The sequence below is a fragment of the Ahaetulla prasina genome, chromosome 2, assembly GCF_028640845.1.
Source record: "Ahaetulla prasina isolate Xishuangbanna chromosome 2, ASM2864084v1, whole genome shotgun sequence".
In the NCBI taxonomy this organism is placed as follows: Eukaryota; Metazoa; Chordata; class Lepidosauria; order Squamata; family Colubridae; genus Ahaetulla; species Ahaetulla prasina.
Genome location: NC_080540.1, coordinates 140697169 through 140714085, shown reverse-complemented (window position 1 = coordinate 140714085; position 16917 = coordinate 140697169). Strand labels below are relative to the sequence as shown.

The 16917-nt window shown below is 38.1% G+C and overlaps 1 protein-coding gene across 4 annotated transcripts in view; it reads right to left on the bottom strand.

Annotated features, from left to right (window-relative positions):
- Positions 1–10310, bottom strand: part of SLC39A11 (solute carrier family 39 member 11) — a 349879-nt gene extending 339569 nt beyond the window's left edge. For all 4 annotated transcript variants that reach the window (XM_058168375.1, XM_058168377.1, XM_058168376.1 and 1 more), the window contains exons 1-3: positions 10240–10310; positions 7708–7840; positions 6592–6630 (exon numbers count right to left, since the gene is read on the bottom strand). In XM_058168375.1, coding sequence (XP_058024358.1) covers positions 6592–6630; positions 7708–7815 — 147 coding nt within the window. In that variant the 5' untranslated portion in view covers positions 7816–7840; positions 10240–10310. The remainder of the gene's footprint in view (positions 1–6591; positions 6631–7707; positions 7841–10239) is intronic.
- Between the last annotated feature and the right edge of the window lie 6607 nt (positions 10311–16917).

Here is a 16917-nt window from a genome sequence, read left to right as displayed (position 1 = left end):
AGCTTTGAAATCCAGGCACTGGGGCCAAGTTCTTAACAAAATCCACCATGTATGCTTTGATTAGATTATCATTTTAAGGGCCTCAGCTTTGCTACAATGATGTTTTCATTGTTTCTTGCTTTTAATGTTTTGTATTGTGAGCCATCTGGAATCATAAGCTAGAATGCTATATAAAGGTAAAGGTTTCCCTTGCACCTATGTGCTAGTCGTTCCTGACTCTAGGGGGTGGTGCTCATCTGTTTCAAAGAGGCAGTGCTGTCTGAAGACGTCTCCCTGGTCATGTGGCTGGCATGACTAAACCAGTGGTGGGTTTCAAATTTTTTTACTACAGGTTCTGTGGGTGTGGCTTGGTGGGCATGGCATGGTTCGGCGGGTGTGGCTTGGTGGGCGTGGCAGGGGAAGGATACTGTAAAATCTCCATTCCTACCCCACCCCAGGGGAAGGTTACTGCAAAATCCCCATTTCCTCCCGATCAGCTGGGACTTGGGAGGCAGAGAATATATGGGGGCGGGACCAGTCAGAATTTTTACTACCAGTTCTCTCAACTCCTCAAAATTTCTGCTAATGGTTCTCCAGAATTGGTCAGAACCTGCTGAACCCCACCTCTAGACTAAACGGCAAAGGCGCACGAAACGTTGTTACCTTCCCACCAAAGGTGGTACCTATTTTTCTACTTGCATTTTTTACGTGTTTTCGAACTGCTAGGTTGGCAGAAGCTGGGACAAGTAACAGGAGCTCACCCCATTATGCAGCACTAGAGATTCGAACCGCTGAACTGGTGACCTTTCAAATGACAAGCTCAGTGTCATAGCCACTGAGCCACCACGTCCTTAGAATGCTATATAAGCAGCTATACAAATTCAATAAATAAATAAATAAGATATCCCGGTCTTTCCAGATCTCCAATTTCTCTTAAAAGGTTTTTACTTCTTTTTTAAATTTGTTGGTGCCTCTCTGTTGATATCTCTCTGACTACCATTTTGACTTTAAAAGCAACAATGCTGATGCTTGATATAATTGAAAATAGAGGATACTTTAAGAAAAACGACTATTCTAAATTAAATTGTTAAATTCAGAGTTAATTTATATCTTAAGGTTGGCAAGATATATATTTTAGGTTCATGAAAAAAGTTACAATCTGAATGCATAGTTCAGAATTCACTTTTGCAATGGTTTTGATTCCATTATTTTCATGCATTTCTCAGCAATGGAATCACCATTGCTTCAATGATTGTCACAGCTGCCAAAACAAACAAAACAAGAACACATTTTTAAAGGAGTTGCCACTATGACTGTTTGTCAAACCTGGCAGCATATAATTTCCAATTCTTGTTTCTAAATAGTATTCTTTTGACATATGAAAAAAGGAAGCTAGTAAAATGAAAGTTCTTAAATTCAGTGAAAAACTTAGAAAAACCAACTAAAATAAATCAGGTGATAAGGAATAGTTTAACTGTTGAAGTATGCTGAATTTCCTTGAAATAATGAATGTTCATTAAAAAAATAGCACTTTTATTAAATCATTTTTAATTTCCTCCTTCCTCCTTCCCTCATGGTCAGAAAGGAATTACATCACCAGTCATCCATTTTAAATATGTTGTCAGGAAGATACTGCCATAAAAATGAAAAATATATGCCATAATATATGCAGCAAGAGAATTTGCATTTCAAATTTCAAACATTTCAACCGAAGAACTTAAGAATTCTCTTAAGAATTAAGTTAAGAAACCTCTTCCAGAATTGGATCTTGAGCTCCTTTTCCCCAATGTGATGACAAACCATCATAGCAAAGACAACTCCATAAGAAAATATCTGAGTTAAAGAGATTTTGAGAAAAGAAAGCATCATAAGGAGGCTTTTCATACCTTGCCAGAAGGCTGCAGTGGCTAAACTCTCAAGTGTTAGATCACCTCTTGCTTCAGCTCTTTAGCTCCAGAGATAAGACTCTAGCATTCCATGATGTTTGCTTTACCCTTAATTGATCTTATTTGATACCTAGCTGGCTTTCATGCCAAGAACGCAGAGTTCTTCAGTCTTTAGCCTAGCTAGCACCTAGCCACTACACTAAACTAGCTCTCAATAAAACATGAGTACATTTACTATCATTTTCATAAGATGTAATTCAAGATTTATCTCCTGCAAATGTTAAAAAATATGTGTGAATAAAATAAAGCAGTTTAACTTTTAAAATGTGTACATGGTGCTGAACAAAGTGTTTACAAGGCAAGGCAGAGAAACAACAATACCTCCCATGAACATGTCAGAGAACTGAGCCATTAGCTGTTTTGGAGTGGGGCGGTGTTTTCTGCAATCCCATCCCCTGCTACTTTGATAAAAATCACATGGAGATATGTCACAGATAAGAAGCACCATACTTATGGTTTCACACACACACCCTGCTCCTCATCCCCTCTCCACAAGGTAACACCAGCGACAGAGATGCCAAGTTTATTTCACCTCATTCTTCTGCAGTAGTCTTTCCCACTATGCTGCAGCAGGGGGATTTGCAGGTGGATAATAGCATCCAACACAATTGGAAGATACATGGATATGGAAGCATTCCTGTTGAAAAGAACATTTTCTCCCAATTCTGTAATACTGAAATATAGGTAACATGGGATATTCTGCCCTTAATGTCCTTGTGGATCAATGTCCCACTTGGCTTATTGTTTTACATTTGGTCATGACAGCCATTCGGGGAGGGAACAGCCCCTCCCTTTGTGGAAGCACTCAAAATTCTCAGTGTGCTCACTGGAAAAAAAAGATTGAGGACTTAAGGGTGTATCTTGACCTGGAATCTTTCACTTCCACACCATTTCTCCAATCAGGAATACTCATTCATTCATTTAATGTGTATGGCCGCCAATCTTTGCAAGTGATTTGTTACTTGAATCAACCATTATCAAGAATTTAAAAGAAGTTGCTTCCTGCTGCAAACATCTAGTTTTAAAGCTCCCAGCTGCAAACATCCCTGGCATTTCAGTGGATGTTCTCTTGAAGCAAACACAGAGTCCTGTCAAAAAGACTACACATTTGCAATATTTAAGCTAATAGTCCTTCACACCATTACACAAAATGACAAAAAAGATTAGTTAGGCATATCTGAGCAAGGAATACACGTAGATGCCCTTGGCTTAGAATCCATATTCTTGTCTGGTTCATCAGTTAGCAGCCTCCAAAGGTTTGAAAGGAACTTGAAAAGATGCTTTCCCAAAGCATCTGCCATGAGAAGAACACGGAAAGATGCCATCTACTAAACAAATGCGATGGTGCGAAGAAACACAACCAAGGGACAACTTTCTAATCATTACTTCTTTCCAAAGGCATTCAAGGATGTCATCACATTACCCAGGGCCTAGTGATACACCAAAGAACATCTACTATCTATTCAGCAAAGCAAATAAACACAAGAATGGAGTAACACAAGCAGGATTCACAAAAATACCTTTTTTTTTTTGCTGGCATTGATTCAGATTTGTTTTCCTCTTTGCACTTAGATTTAATGAGCCCAATGACTGTTTTGACAATTGCTTCTCTTTGTCAATGTCAATATCCAGGAAGGTAAATTCCTACCTTTCAGGAATAGCATTTCATCTATAGAGAAGATGAAATAATAGCAACCAGATTCTAATTTTGATATTTATTATTTATATTAGTTATATATTTAGCTTCTTGCTTTTAATTGCAAATTTTTTGCAACACTTAGAATCATAATATAGATAGTCCTTGACTTACAACAGTTCATTTAGTGACTGAAGTTACAACAGCATTGAAAAAAGTGACTTATTCACATGACCATTGCAGCATCCCCATGGTCACGTGATCAAAATTCAGATGCTTGGAAACTGATTCATATTTATGACGGTTGCAGTGTTCCAGTGTCCTGTGATCACCTTTTGCAATCTTCTGATAAGCAAAGTCAATGTGGAAGCCAGATTTACTTAACAACCCCATTTTACTAATTTAACAACTACAGTGATTCACTTAACAACTATGGCAAGAAAGGTTGTAAAATGGAACAAAATTCAGTTAACAGTCTCACTTAATAGAAACTTTAGACTCAATTGTGGTTGTAAGTCAAGGACTACCTGTACTTAATGAGATATAAGCACTTAACAAAGGTCTTGAGGGGAAAATGGGAAAAATATAAAGCAACTTTACTTAGGACCACCTGTACTTTCCTATTGCTGGAATATGCTTGAAGAAAGACACATATTTCAAGAAGAAAGAGAATAAAAAGCGAATAAAGAGAATAGCCTGGAAATACGTTTTGTTGACTCACTCCCAGATGGTCAACTTCTGCACTACAATCGGCTCCACATAGAGGATTTGGGTGGCACTAAACTATTGGCTGAAAAATATTGGATGAGAAATTAATATGTTTCCCAAACAATTACCTGAACTGGCAGCTTGGTAACATTCCTTGTATTTTCAAATACATTAAGCAACACAACTGAAATACATCAAACATGCCCAACTGTCATTTGTAACATTAAACAGAGTTTCACAGAACATTTTCTATTTTTTAATGAGTGAAACTGTAGATAACCAGTTTCCTATACACTGATGACAATTAAATTTGTCTAGCAAGGACTATTTTTCTTCATGCCATGAGTCCATATTCTACCTCCAATTATTACAGGAGGTGCAGTCAAATGTGAATATCCATATCATCCTCCATTGTTTTCTCTTGAGACTACAACTCTATAGATGTCAGGATTTTATTATCATACCATTCTCTCTTTGTCTGCTCCCTCACACACACACAACCACCTTCCACTTTTGTAACACTTATCTGGAATTCCAATATTCTCTATTTATTTATTTGTGATCCCCAAGTAGCCCTAATTTTGACTTAGCACAGATTTCAAGCATTCTCTTACCTCTAGCAAAGCCAATTTTGTATGGCCCAAAGAGTAATAACCACAGTTTTTACCACCCAACTTATCTAAATTACAGAGCGGATGTTTTTGAGTTTATTTTTTAACTCTAAGATATTTTGTGCTTGTCAAAGCCCTTTGGGACTGAAGTGGATTACAAATGCTGTGGGTAAATAATGAACAATTTGCAAATGCACCCATACAGTTAACGAATTAACATGAAATACTTGCTTCCAAGTCACATTTATAGCTCTAAAGATATATCAACGAGGTAATAAATATTAAGTATAAGTGTGAGATATAAATTTTAGATAAATAAAATAACTCATTAGTCTATAAAAACGATGACATGTACCTGTTACCCACCAGCATACATCTAAATCTAAAAATGTGATTACAGTTGTTAACAACAATGTCATTCCCTCTTCTGCCCAGTAATATTTTATTCCTTTCTTTCCCACATTAAAAAATGAAATATTTCAAGATGTAGCACCCTATAATTCCATTTCTGGAACTGGCTAGATATACAAACATTACTTAATAAAATATAGAGCATTTAGTCCTACATTTCATAAATTTAGAAGAGATGCAATGTTCTGTTTTGAATTGCAGATTCCCTCATCTTGTTATGTTCTGCTTCAATTATGTATTCTTGTTTTAAAGGCAGAACATAAAATTTACATCTAATAAGATAACTGTTTCACATTTTTCCATTTTTTCCCATAAATTTTCCAACTTTTTTGGAAAATAGAGAAACTTTATCCCCAATTCACATTCCATCCCCATAATGCCCCAGAATGTCACATCATATGGAATACTAACTGTGATTTGATAATGCATGTAGAGATTAAAAATCAAACTCTACTTTTGAAAATGTCAGAGAGACAATAAGCATGCAAATAAAAAAACTTTTATCTCAGAAATCATTTCCATTTTACAGGTAGCATTTTCCTGGTATCCATAGCATCTGGATGCTGACACATGTCCCATCTGTCCCCAAGGCAAGGATTAATGTTGGCTAATAAGCAATGCTGGGGTTTGGATGGCAGGTGTAAATGGTATGTGGGAATCAGTTTGGGAGATCAGGGAGAGAGCCGTAACAGGGGAGCAGTTGGATAAAAGACAACACCTTAACCCACAGCAGGGATGTCAGCTTGGCAAACATCTCAGAAGAGACCCTCCTTAGTTTCTTAGGCTGTAAAGGTGAGCGGGGGGGGGGGGGAGAAATGTACTTTCAGACTTACAAAATTCTATTAACAATACAATAAAGTAGAATTAGTTTTGGTAATATGGGTGTGCTTCATGACTGGACTACCTCACAATTCTGACAGCATATCAAAGAACCCATAACAAGAGGGAGGAGGACCTGAGCCTTTTGGCAGGAAGCAGCTTGAAAAGTTTGAAGGAATTAAATATGTGTTATTTGTAAGATATAAACATCCATTTGCCCTTCAGCCTTCTGACAACCCACAAATGCAAGCAGGGCCTAACCTTTGGCTCTATTCAATTATAGGGGCAGAGAAGACCACAAAGGAGTGTTGATAAGCGACATGATACCTCCGACTCTAATCAGAACAGGTGATTCTTCATGGAACTTCAGCTAGAAGTCCTAATACCAACAGATAAAACACCATTGACAATGAGGAGGTCAGATAAGTCAAAACAAACTTAAGAAACTTTAATTTATAAATTAAATCAAATTGTTACATACCCCTGCAGCAAAGCCTAGACTCCCATCCAGGATTTGTCTCTGCAAATGTAAGATTACAAGTGGTCAGAAGTGATACCATATAAAGCAGCAATATACTAGTTTCACATTTGACGTTGAATCACAGTTTATTTAAATGTTAATTTGCTGGCTTTGTGCAACATGCTAAGCCGTAAAACATAGCTTGCAGACAACAGCTGCGCTGAAAAGCACAAAAAAAAATTGTACTGTGGCTTACCATAATACACAAAACAGTATTGAGTGTTGTGTAAAACTAACACAACACTCAATACAGAGTTAAAAATCTAGTCCCTATTTAATAAAGGCATCAAACTTCAAAGTGTGCCATTATTCCCCATTTTGATATCCTCTGCAATTCCTAAAATATTCATCCAGTACCACCGTGCACGTTGGGATTGCTGAGAGCTGTAATAGCAGCATATCTGAAGGGCATGAACCCAGGAAAACTGCTGTAAACACATACTGGTTATTTCTTCTGTCCAGCAAAATTCAGGCTAAGAGAAGAAACACAAAAAAGGGATTTCTCCTTCGATTTTAGCATACGACTTTCATTGGTTAGGAACCTAGCCAACTGCCTTTTCCAACAACTGCAAATTCCTGAAACCTTTCAAGGGTAGTCCCAGACATCAGGACACGGGTTAATGGTAGTCAGAATAGCCACGTATATACACCTTTAAAATAAAATCTAATTGCTACAGTTGATAAATGTGGTTTTGGATATCATAAATATGACTTTCAAAGGGTTTTAGGAGGATCTCTTCCACTATAACCCAGGTAATAGTAAATTTTTCAAATTTATGATATCAATTTATCTGCTATAGCAATTTGGTTTACTCTTCTAAAAAAATGCAAAAGCTAGAGACAAGCATCTCTAGCCAATTTTAGTTAAATGTTGCAGAGTATTAATTAAAAATGTAACATTTTAATACCAAGCTCATTTCTTTTTCTGGCTCTATCACATAACTCCCACATGCCATAATTAGTATTTATGGTTATCATCAGAGCCATACTTATACTCCACACTGACATTGTCATCACACCTATGCCATTTTTCATTTTCTAATCTTGAAATTTGCACCAAAAAAGTTTAGGCCTCACCTGCCCACTGGAAAAGATAAATACAAGTGCTGAGCCAGCAGCTGTTAATCCCCACGTCAATAAGGTTCCTAGCAGTGCTTGCCACACTGGATTGTAACCAAGAATCATAATGAGGAATCCTGGGTTTAAAGATCTGGTAAACACGAAAGAAATATTAAGTAGAAAACTTAAAATCTGAGCCCATCAAAATTAATTATTCTGTTTCAGAAATACATTTTATTGATCTATTGGTCTATAGCTAGAAAGTTATCTGATTTGTGTTTCCCTGAAGTTGGCAAAATGCTACCCATGATCACCATATATGCATAAAGTTCTTATTTATTTATATATTATTAGATACTTGTAATTAAATATAACCGACATTAGATCAAATCTCTATCCCTCAGAATTATCCTTACTTAAAATATGGGTCTGGACCCACTTCGGCTTTATAGACACTTTTAGAAAATAAAAAGAAGGAAGCAGAATCATGCTTCCAACAGAAGTGTGTCTGCCTGTCCAGGAAGCCAGGGACAGGGATAGGGGATGGGACCAAAACTCCCAGGTGAATTTGGTGGTGGGAAAACCAACATTATCTGTTTCCCTTCTGGTCAATTGCTATTTTGTGATTGGCCACACCCACCATTTAGGAGTCATTTAGTGAAAAGTTAAATAGCAAAAACAATAGCACTTATACACCACTTCATAGTGCTTTACAGCCCTCTAAGTGGTTTACAGAGTCAGCATGTTGCCCCAACAATCTGGGTCCTCATTTTACTGATTTTGGAAGGATGGAAGTCTGAGTCAACCTTGAACTGGTCAGAATCGAACTGCCAGCAGTTGGCAGTCAGTAGAATTTGCTTGCAATACTGCATTCTAACCACTGCGCCACCACGGCTCTTTAAGAGGCCTCTCATGGCAGCCATCTGATGAAAGCAATAAACACATGCCTCCAAAGTTTTGAATATTCCCACCACAAAAGATTACCCATTCTTGTAATGGAGGGTAACTTGAACACTATAGGAAATATAAGTAGTAAAACAGTTTAGCTATAAATCCATTTGAGGAGGGTCCTTGGACAATTCCTTATAAAATTGGAATGTGGTTGTGATCCTTTCTAAGCATGTGAGCTCTTCACGAACCAGAAATATTTTACAAGAAGAATTCTCCACTCTTCTGATCACAACAAAATACCTTATGCCACCAGACTTGAAATCCTGGGTTTAGAAAATTTAGAACTCCACCACCTTCGGCATGACCTGAGTATAACTCATAAAATCATCTGCTACAATGTCCTTCCTGTCGAAGACTACTTCAGCTTCAATCGCAACAATACACGAGCACACAATAGATTTAAACTTAATATGAACTGCTCCGATCTTGATTGTAGAAAATATGACTTCAGTAACAGAGTTGTTAATGCCTGGAATGCACTACCTGACTCTGTGGTCTCTTCCCAAAATCCCCAAAGCTTTAACCAAAGACTATCTATTATTGACCTCACCCCATTCCTAAGAGGTCTGTAAGGGGCGTGCATAAGAGCACCAGCGTGCCTACCGTTCCTGTCCTAATGTTCCCTTTGATTGTATCCAATTCGTATGGTTATTTCATGCTTATACTTATATATACTGTTGTATTTGACAAATAAATAAAATAAATAAATAAAATAAATAAATACTTCTAGCTGAACTTACACATTACAGTAAACCATGAGCTGTTTTAATAATGATTTAATGAGCAACCATAGGTGCCTGTTCATATTAAACCATAAATCACTGTTTGCAGGACACATCAGGTGAGTTCCTAATCTTTGGGTTGTGTTTTTGACTTGCATTAATTGAAACGATTGGCTGAGTTGAAAGAAAATGAATTTTGCCTTTCAACTGAAGCATTATTCTCATCAAGGAAGTTATTGCACAAGGGAATAGTTACAACGGAGAGGGAGAAGAAACAGTCATAGAACATTCTCCTACCGTCGATTTCTGCCGGAAAAGATTCTTGGATTTTTATCTGAGAACTTGCAACTGTGGGGAAGGGGGCGGGAAGGCACAACTCCAGGTTACTGTAACTTAAATCAGTATATACGAAGTTCCATAATAATCTTATCGTCGCCAATTTAACCACTGCAAACGATTAAAATTCCCTCTATTTTAATCACACTGGATTTAATCCTTCTATATGGGCCATTTTCATTTCTGTGCAAGGAAAGCTTTGATAGCCCTCCCCCCCCCAAAAAAACGTGAAAGGCACCAAAATGAATGAGTAGGTCGATTTGCCACAGCGTAAAATATATAAAAAACAACTATTTGAGGTCCATTTTTAAAATAATCCGCAGAAAATTCTAAGATATAGAATTGACAAGTAAAAATCGTTAGATCGGTTTTTTCCCTTTAGTACTAACCCCGCTTTGTTTGGGTTTTTTAAGATAAAACCTTCTAAAACATGCCGCAAGAATTTTGCCTGCCTGGGTGTTTGTTTTCAATGTATTCTCCTGGATTTTTTTAAAAAAATATAATAACCCATTCTATTTAAAAATAATAATTCACTACATACACTCAATAAGATCACCCAGACGTTGCAAAATACAGCGGATACTCCAATTCCGGCAGTCACTTCCTGGTTCCTTTGTACACGTGTCTCTCAAACCGACGTGGCTCCACCTACTATTCTGCTTCAGCCATTGGCAAAGCAGCCTGGAATAGCAGGCTAGATTCTGCGGTACACACCTATTGATTTCTGTAAAAAGTGAAGCGAGTGGCTCAAAAACAGATTTTGTTTAGATGCGTGCGCTATTGTGTGATGGGATGATATAGTTTCCGACTCCCATCGACTCTCCGACCTTACCAGTATAATCAAACAAACAAAAATCACAGCTGACAGACCTTTTTAAAAAACTACTTGTTTTTATATCCCAAGAGCACGAACGACCAAGAATGAGTCAAGTATTTTGATTATTTTCATTTAGGCTAGAGCCTCTTTCGCACTCTGTCGCTCAGTTATTACTCCCCGCTGCTTTTCTCCAGAGTCCTCAGCCAGCAAAGCTGGCTGAGGAACTCTGGTAGTTGAAGTCCACAAGTCTTAAAGGGACCAAGTTTGGACACCCCTGGGCTAGAGCCTCTTTCGCACTCTGTCGCTCAGTTATTGCTCCCCGCTGCTTTTCTCTGTCTTCAGACACGTTTTCCCATTGCTTAATCTTGAAATATTTTCCCCCCAATATCTGCATAGGATTTTTTTGCTGTCTTTGGGAACGAAATCAAGACATTCCTATTCAGTCGGCCCTTTTTTTTTTCATGAGGAATAATTATTTTTATATTTTACCCAATTTGTATTTGATTTTTGATTATTGACTACTGTGAGTGCATAGTAGTTAAAAATGGTTATAAAAGCAGAGTCCATATAAGTTTGCTTCATAATAAACTTGATGGCTTGAAAGTGCCATAAGTTAAGACCTTTGCTGTGTAAAGTCTGTGCTGATATTCTCACTTAGTATAAAGCAATTAAATATGATATTGCTAATGTTTTTTTAATAAAATACTTAATAAAAGATTACACCCCCCCCACGTAAAATATTTCTGAATATGAAAGTATTTAATTTGTGGAAGCAGAGGGCCTGGTGTATAATGATTCAATGCAAAAAAGAAAAATGAAAACAGAGATATATGTGGAGGCTAGATATAGATAAGATGTCATGCCATATAGTTTTCTTATGTGAGGTTTAGCATTTTGTACAGTTCCAGCCACTGTGGGTTACATACCATTGTCTATATGGCTTCACATATAATGCAAAGTCAGCAAATTGTAATTTTTTCAGGAAGCTATGATTAAACAAAGCACAGCTCGCATATGATCAGAACATTGCTGTGGACAACTATTTTGTGATCATACATCATGCCAATGGGTTCATCTAGATGTCGGCGTCACAATTTTTTTTATCTTATGAGAGACTATGGATAGATTCACAACTGTATTAGACAATAAGGTACTTAATAATAGTTGACTGAAAAAATCATGGCGTGCAGATTCACACATATGACTAAGAGATATTCTTCATAGTCATATTAATGTGCATTCCTCTAATCTCTGACTCAGCAGAAAAGTATATACCATAATCATAAATTGCATTACTCCAATTACTAAATCTTATTCTGCTTCAGTGACTAAGCCAGTGAGAGGTGCTGTTTCATAGTTTTGCTGTCAAATAAGTTAAAGAAGATCGTTGATGAATTCTGCTACTTCATGTGGTGGGATAGGTCAAGTACAGACAAGTGGGTTTAGCCACCTTTTAAATTGCCAGCTCAAAAATAGCTGGTGACTGTAACATCAGGATTTTTTTTAATATAAGACTAAGTGCTCTTTTGAAAAAGTGCTAAACCCATGACTAAAAATGACATGACTGACAGGTCACAGGTACAGAGGACAGGTTTAGAAGAGCAGAATTGACAAGCTCTGCAAAGGAATAATAGTGCTTTTGGCAAGGATTGTCTTCTGTCCACCACCCAGAAATACCACGTAAAACACTGAAAATGGTGTAGGAGAGAGCAGGTGTAACATTTGTTCAAAAAAGCTGTAAACCCACATAATGCTTGAGGAATGTTTTTACAATGAGGCACTATATGGATGGGCTCCCAGTAGAAGTCAGGTGTATAAGAACAGAACAGAATAACAGAGTTGGCAGGGACCTTAGACATCTTCTAGTCGAACCCCCTGCTCAAGCAGAAGACTCCAAGTAGCTGTCCAGCTGCTTCTTAAAAGCCTCCAGTGATGGAGCACCCACAACTTTTTAAGGCGAGCTGTTCCACTGGTTAATTGTTCTCACTCTCAGGAAATTTCTTCTTAGTGTCTCCTCTATCCTGCAACCCAGGCCAAAATAACCATAAGTTACTAGAGGTGAAGAGGTGCTCCTGCAGCAGGCCACAATTAGAAGAATGTGAGAATGTACTCTAAATCAGGGGTTTCCAATCTTGGCCATTTTAAGACTTGTGGACTTCAACTCCCAGAATTTCCAAGCCAGGAATTCTGGGAGTTGAAGTCCATAAGGCTGGCTAGGGAATTCTGGGAGTTGAAGTCCACAAGTCTTAAAGTGGCCAAGGTTGGAGACCCCTGCTTTGAGCCACAAAGCTGATCCAAATAAATAAACTATTTAAATTATTTGTTTGCATTGTTGAGTATTTGTTTGCTAAACTGTTTTTGAAAGCTGAAAGAATTTGAGAGCCTTTCCTAAATCTCTGTTGATTCCTCTGCTTCCACAACACCGCTCCCCCCCTGCCCCCACCCCTCCACCTCCAAGTTCTTGATGTCTAGGAAACCTTTCATAAATTTTGTCACATTCAGAGATTACAGTGGAAACTTAAATCATTTCTTTAAAATAGAGGCAGTCCATCCACCTCCAATAAGCAGTGAGCTTTTGAAGCTAAATTCTAAGAATGCTTATCTGGAAATCATTCCAACGTTGTTCAGTGGGATTTAAACTATATTTAAAGAGTTAGTTTCTCCAACAAAACAACAAAACAAAATGTGGGGGTAGTGCACACAAGTGTAGACTATTCATGCAGCTGAGACATAAGCAGAGACATTCCTTTTTTTAGAGGTCTCATCTGCTGGATGAGTTAGTTATTTGTTTCTGTCTATGTGTGCACGCCATCAAATAAGTGTTGACTCTTGGTGATGGCCTGGACAAATTTCCTTGTCAAGGTTTTTCAGAAGTGGTTTGCTCTTGTCTGTTCAAGGTCACAAAAGTTAGCTTGTGCCTAAGGTGATACCAGAAATCACAATCTCCAGGATTTCTAGCCTGATGCTTTACCACTATATGAAACTTGCTCTATGGATTATTCAAAATACTGTTTGCAACATGCAGCCACAAGATCACAGCTGACATGTCCTGGGGGATTTTCCTACGAGTCTGGCCAGTTTTGCAAAATGGATGCATTTCACAGACACAGGACAAAGCAATCAAGGCTGAGATCAACCATTCCTAACCTGATAGCCCTCAGAACTGAGTGTTCAGCTCTGGGACTTCCCAGTCAGTCACCATGTTAATTAGGAGTCTTTGTAGTCTTTTCCCACCAGTAACCAGGCTGGATGTGTATGTTTTTGTATGTGTATCTGTTCTACTTCAGGGAACATTAATGGGCTGTCACTTAGTAAAAACAGACACTATTGATTAACCGTTTGCTGATAATTAAGGAGAAAACAAAAGATCCAGGTCTGGTAGCCAATTGGTCCCAAAGGTTAACAGCACTGTTTGATAATTGGATGTTTGCTGCACTTACATCTTCTTGCCTCTGACTCGCATGATCTGGTTGTTGGCTCCGACGTAACCTAGCTTTGTCTTTTGCCTCAACCAACAGCCATTCAGATCTGCTGCATCCCTGGCGTTTCAGGGTGACAATTAAAGAGAAAATTGAAGTGTCAATAGAACTGGAGGAAATACATGCTGCGAATCTACACAGAGATCTTATAGACAGTGCTATTCACAGCTGGCTGTTTCTTCTTGATGGATTAATTTGAAGAAGAAGAAAGGGAGCAGGGACTTTAAAAGCAAAAGTGTTGGATATAAGGCGATGTCTTTGTTAAGCGGCTGCAAACATTCATCTTCTGAAAGCTTGCCATTTTCTCCCTTAACCATGGAATGGAGAAGAGCAGATGGCACATGATTCCCCAGGCTTCAGCCATTTACTATTGAAAACATGTTCTCTCTTTTTCATGCAGTTCCTTAGCCCCAGGTGCTTAGACCGTTGTCTTAAACTTAATTCAAAGCTGTTTGAAAAACGGTATGCTACAAATCCAAATTAAATTCTCTCCCTGATGAACGAGCGACAAGAAATTGAATCCTGCGACCTGATTTGCAATTTTATTGCACTCAATTTTGTATTAAGGGGGGGGGGAGTTCTTGACAGTAAAACAAATGAGGTTCTTACAAAAATGTAAATAACAAAAGCTGTTACTCATTGCTAATATTGATACATACATTGTAAAAATTGACTAATCCTCCCACTTGGTACTTTTTGTTTTTTCCAGGAGGCTCAAGCTGTCTGATAGGGCTTTTGATCTCCACAGTTTCGTTAGGCAGGGCCAGGGGTTATCATCCTTCAGTCACTGCCAAGGCCCACATCCTGCTGCTGTTTGCTGTTGCAGTTGAAGCTTGTTTTCCTGCCTGCTTTCAAACCAGTAATGGTGAAAGGGAAGCAGAGTCTCTATGCCTGTCCTTTCCTCCATGAAGTTAGTGCAGATTGGGCCAGAATAAAACAGAGGCAGAAGTTGTGGCAAAGAGGTAGGTCAACTCACGGAAGGATTTTGAAAAGATCTTGCTCAAGTTGTCCTCTGACCCTGGAAACGGTGCTAACCAAAAGAATTTTAAATATTAATTGGAGATTAGGGAGCAAAGGTAGCTTGTTCAATTCAATTCCAATTCAAACCTTTATTGTCAGAGTACAACATGTGTACAATGAAATTGGCTGAGCCTCCCTTCATGCACCCCCCCAACCCAATACAACTTACAGTGAAAGACAGTAAACATCCCTAACCCAGCAAATTCAACTATCAAACACACAATCCTACTGCACCATGTGAACTTATTGCACATCGTATCGGCCCTGGAAGTCAACCATAACTATGTTGTTGTAAAGTTATTTTCCATTCAGAAGCCTGACAGCCCACGGATAAAAACTCTCCTTCAGCCTATTTGTGCCGCTGCCTATGCTGCTATATCTCCTTCCTGATGGCAGAAGAATAATGAAGTGCTGACCAGGGTATGAGTCATCCCTGAGACAGTGTCATTCTGTGACAGTGTTCACCAAACTAACACGACAGGTAAAATTGTGAGTTCTACTTAAGGTTCTGAGCTTGACTTGCTGGACAAGGAACTCAACCATTGAAGCTTCAGGAACTAAATGCTAAGATGAGGTAAAGATTGTCAAAAACGGCACACAAGCCCTTTTAATTCTGCTCTGAGAAGATATCATTATTGACTTTTTAGGCTTGGGTCACCATTGATATTTAAAGGCAAAAATTGCTTTGAAGGGCATGGGGCAGTCATAGCTCCTCTGCGCAGCTTCTTAGGTCATGTTTTACCCCAACCAATAATTGAACTAAAAGCCAGTGATTCAAGGACAATGCTCTTATAAAATATTTTGATTGCAGGTATTTGCTAATGAAGAAAGGCAGACCCTGAAAATTCTAGGGTTCAAGTCTTTATGTTGCAGTGACCAAGATTCAAATATGACATTTCCACCCCCTGCCTTTACTACACAGGCCTGATTGCTGTTCATTTCTCAGTGAGAAATAGTTGGATTCTTATTGAAACAGGCCAGCTCATCTTGTCAAGACTTACCCATCCCCCTTTTAAACCAAATTCTTTTCCTAGGAAGTGGCTGAATGACATTAAGAAGAGACACAACTGTTTTTATGAGTGCAGTCAGATCCTATGTGGCCTCCCCAGACTTCACCGTTTGCTCTCAAATCCTAAACCCTATTAATCTGTCGTAAATGCAGGATTTAATGAGTGACATCTAGCAACTTTCTCAATTTTAGCACCAGCAAATTGTCTCTATGAAAACAGTCTTCATGTTATTCTTGGACAGTGATGAACTATATATTTTAAAAAAAATTCAAAAGAAGCCTCTGAAAAACCTGTAAAGACAAAGAGTGAGAGCAGGACCTGCAAATCTCCATCAACAATAGAACTGCCCTAACTTTCTTTTTTTCTTTTAATTAATGAAATGAAACTGTGGCATGTTACAAAGCAAAGTACCAGCCTTTAGCACAGCCTTTACTTATAAAAAAGCCTCGAGGGCAGCCTTTGAAAATAATAATAGAGAGATTTGATATTCACTTGCTTCATTGCTCCTTGCAGAGCTTAAATTTTAATGCTTAGAGGGCTAGGTTGGAAGCAATCTTAGCAGTTTAGTTTCTGTTAAAATGGTATTTGGGAACTGACAAATCACCTATTTGAATGTCATTTTTTGAATAAGCAGGCAGATGGCAGCCATTTTGTAAAAGAACCCACAAAATGCACCCAAACAAGGCACGGAATTCACATGACGTCTTCAATTAAAATCAAACAAACGATATAATAATTTATATTGCAGGTGGCAAATGGTGATTTAAAGACAAGTGCCCTGCCTAAGAATGGATTGAATAAAAAGTTTCAATGCTTGGACATTTTATCACCTTTTGAGGCTTTGAGGGAATATTTATGAGGCAAAATGGATGTCTGTGCAAGATTTAAGATTC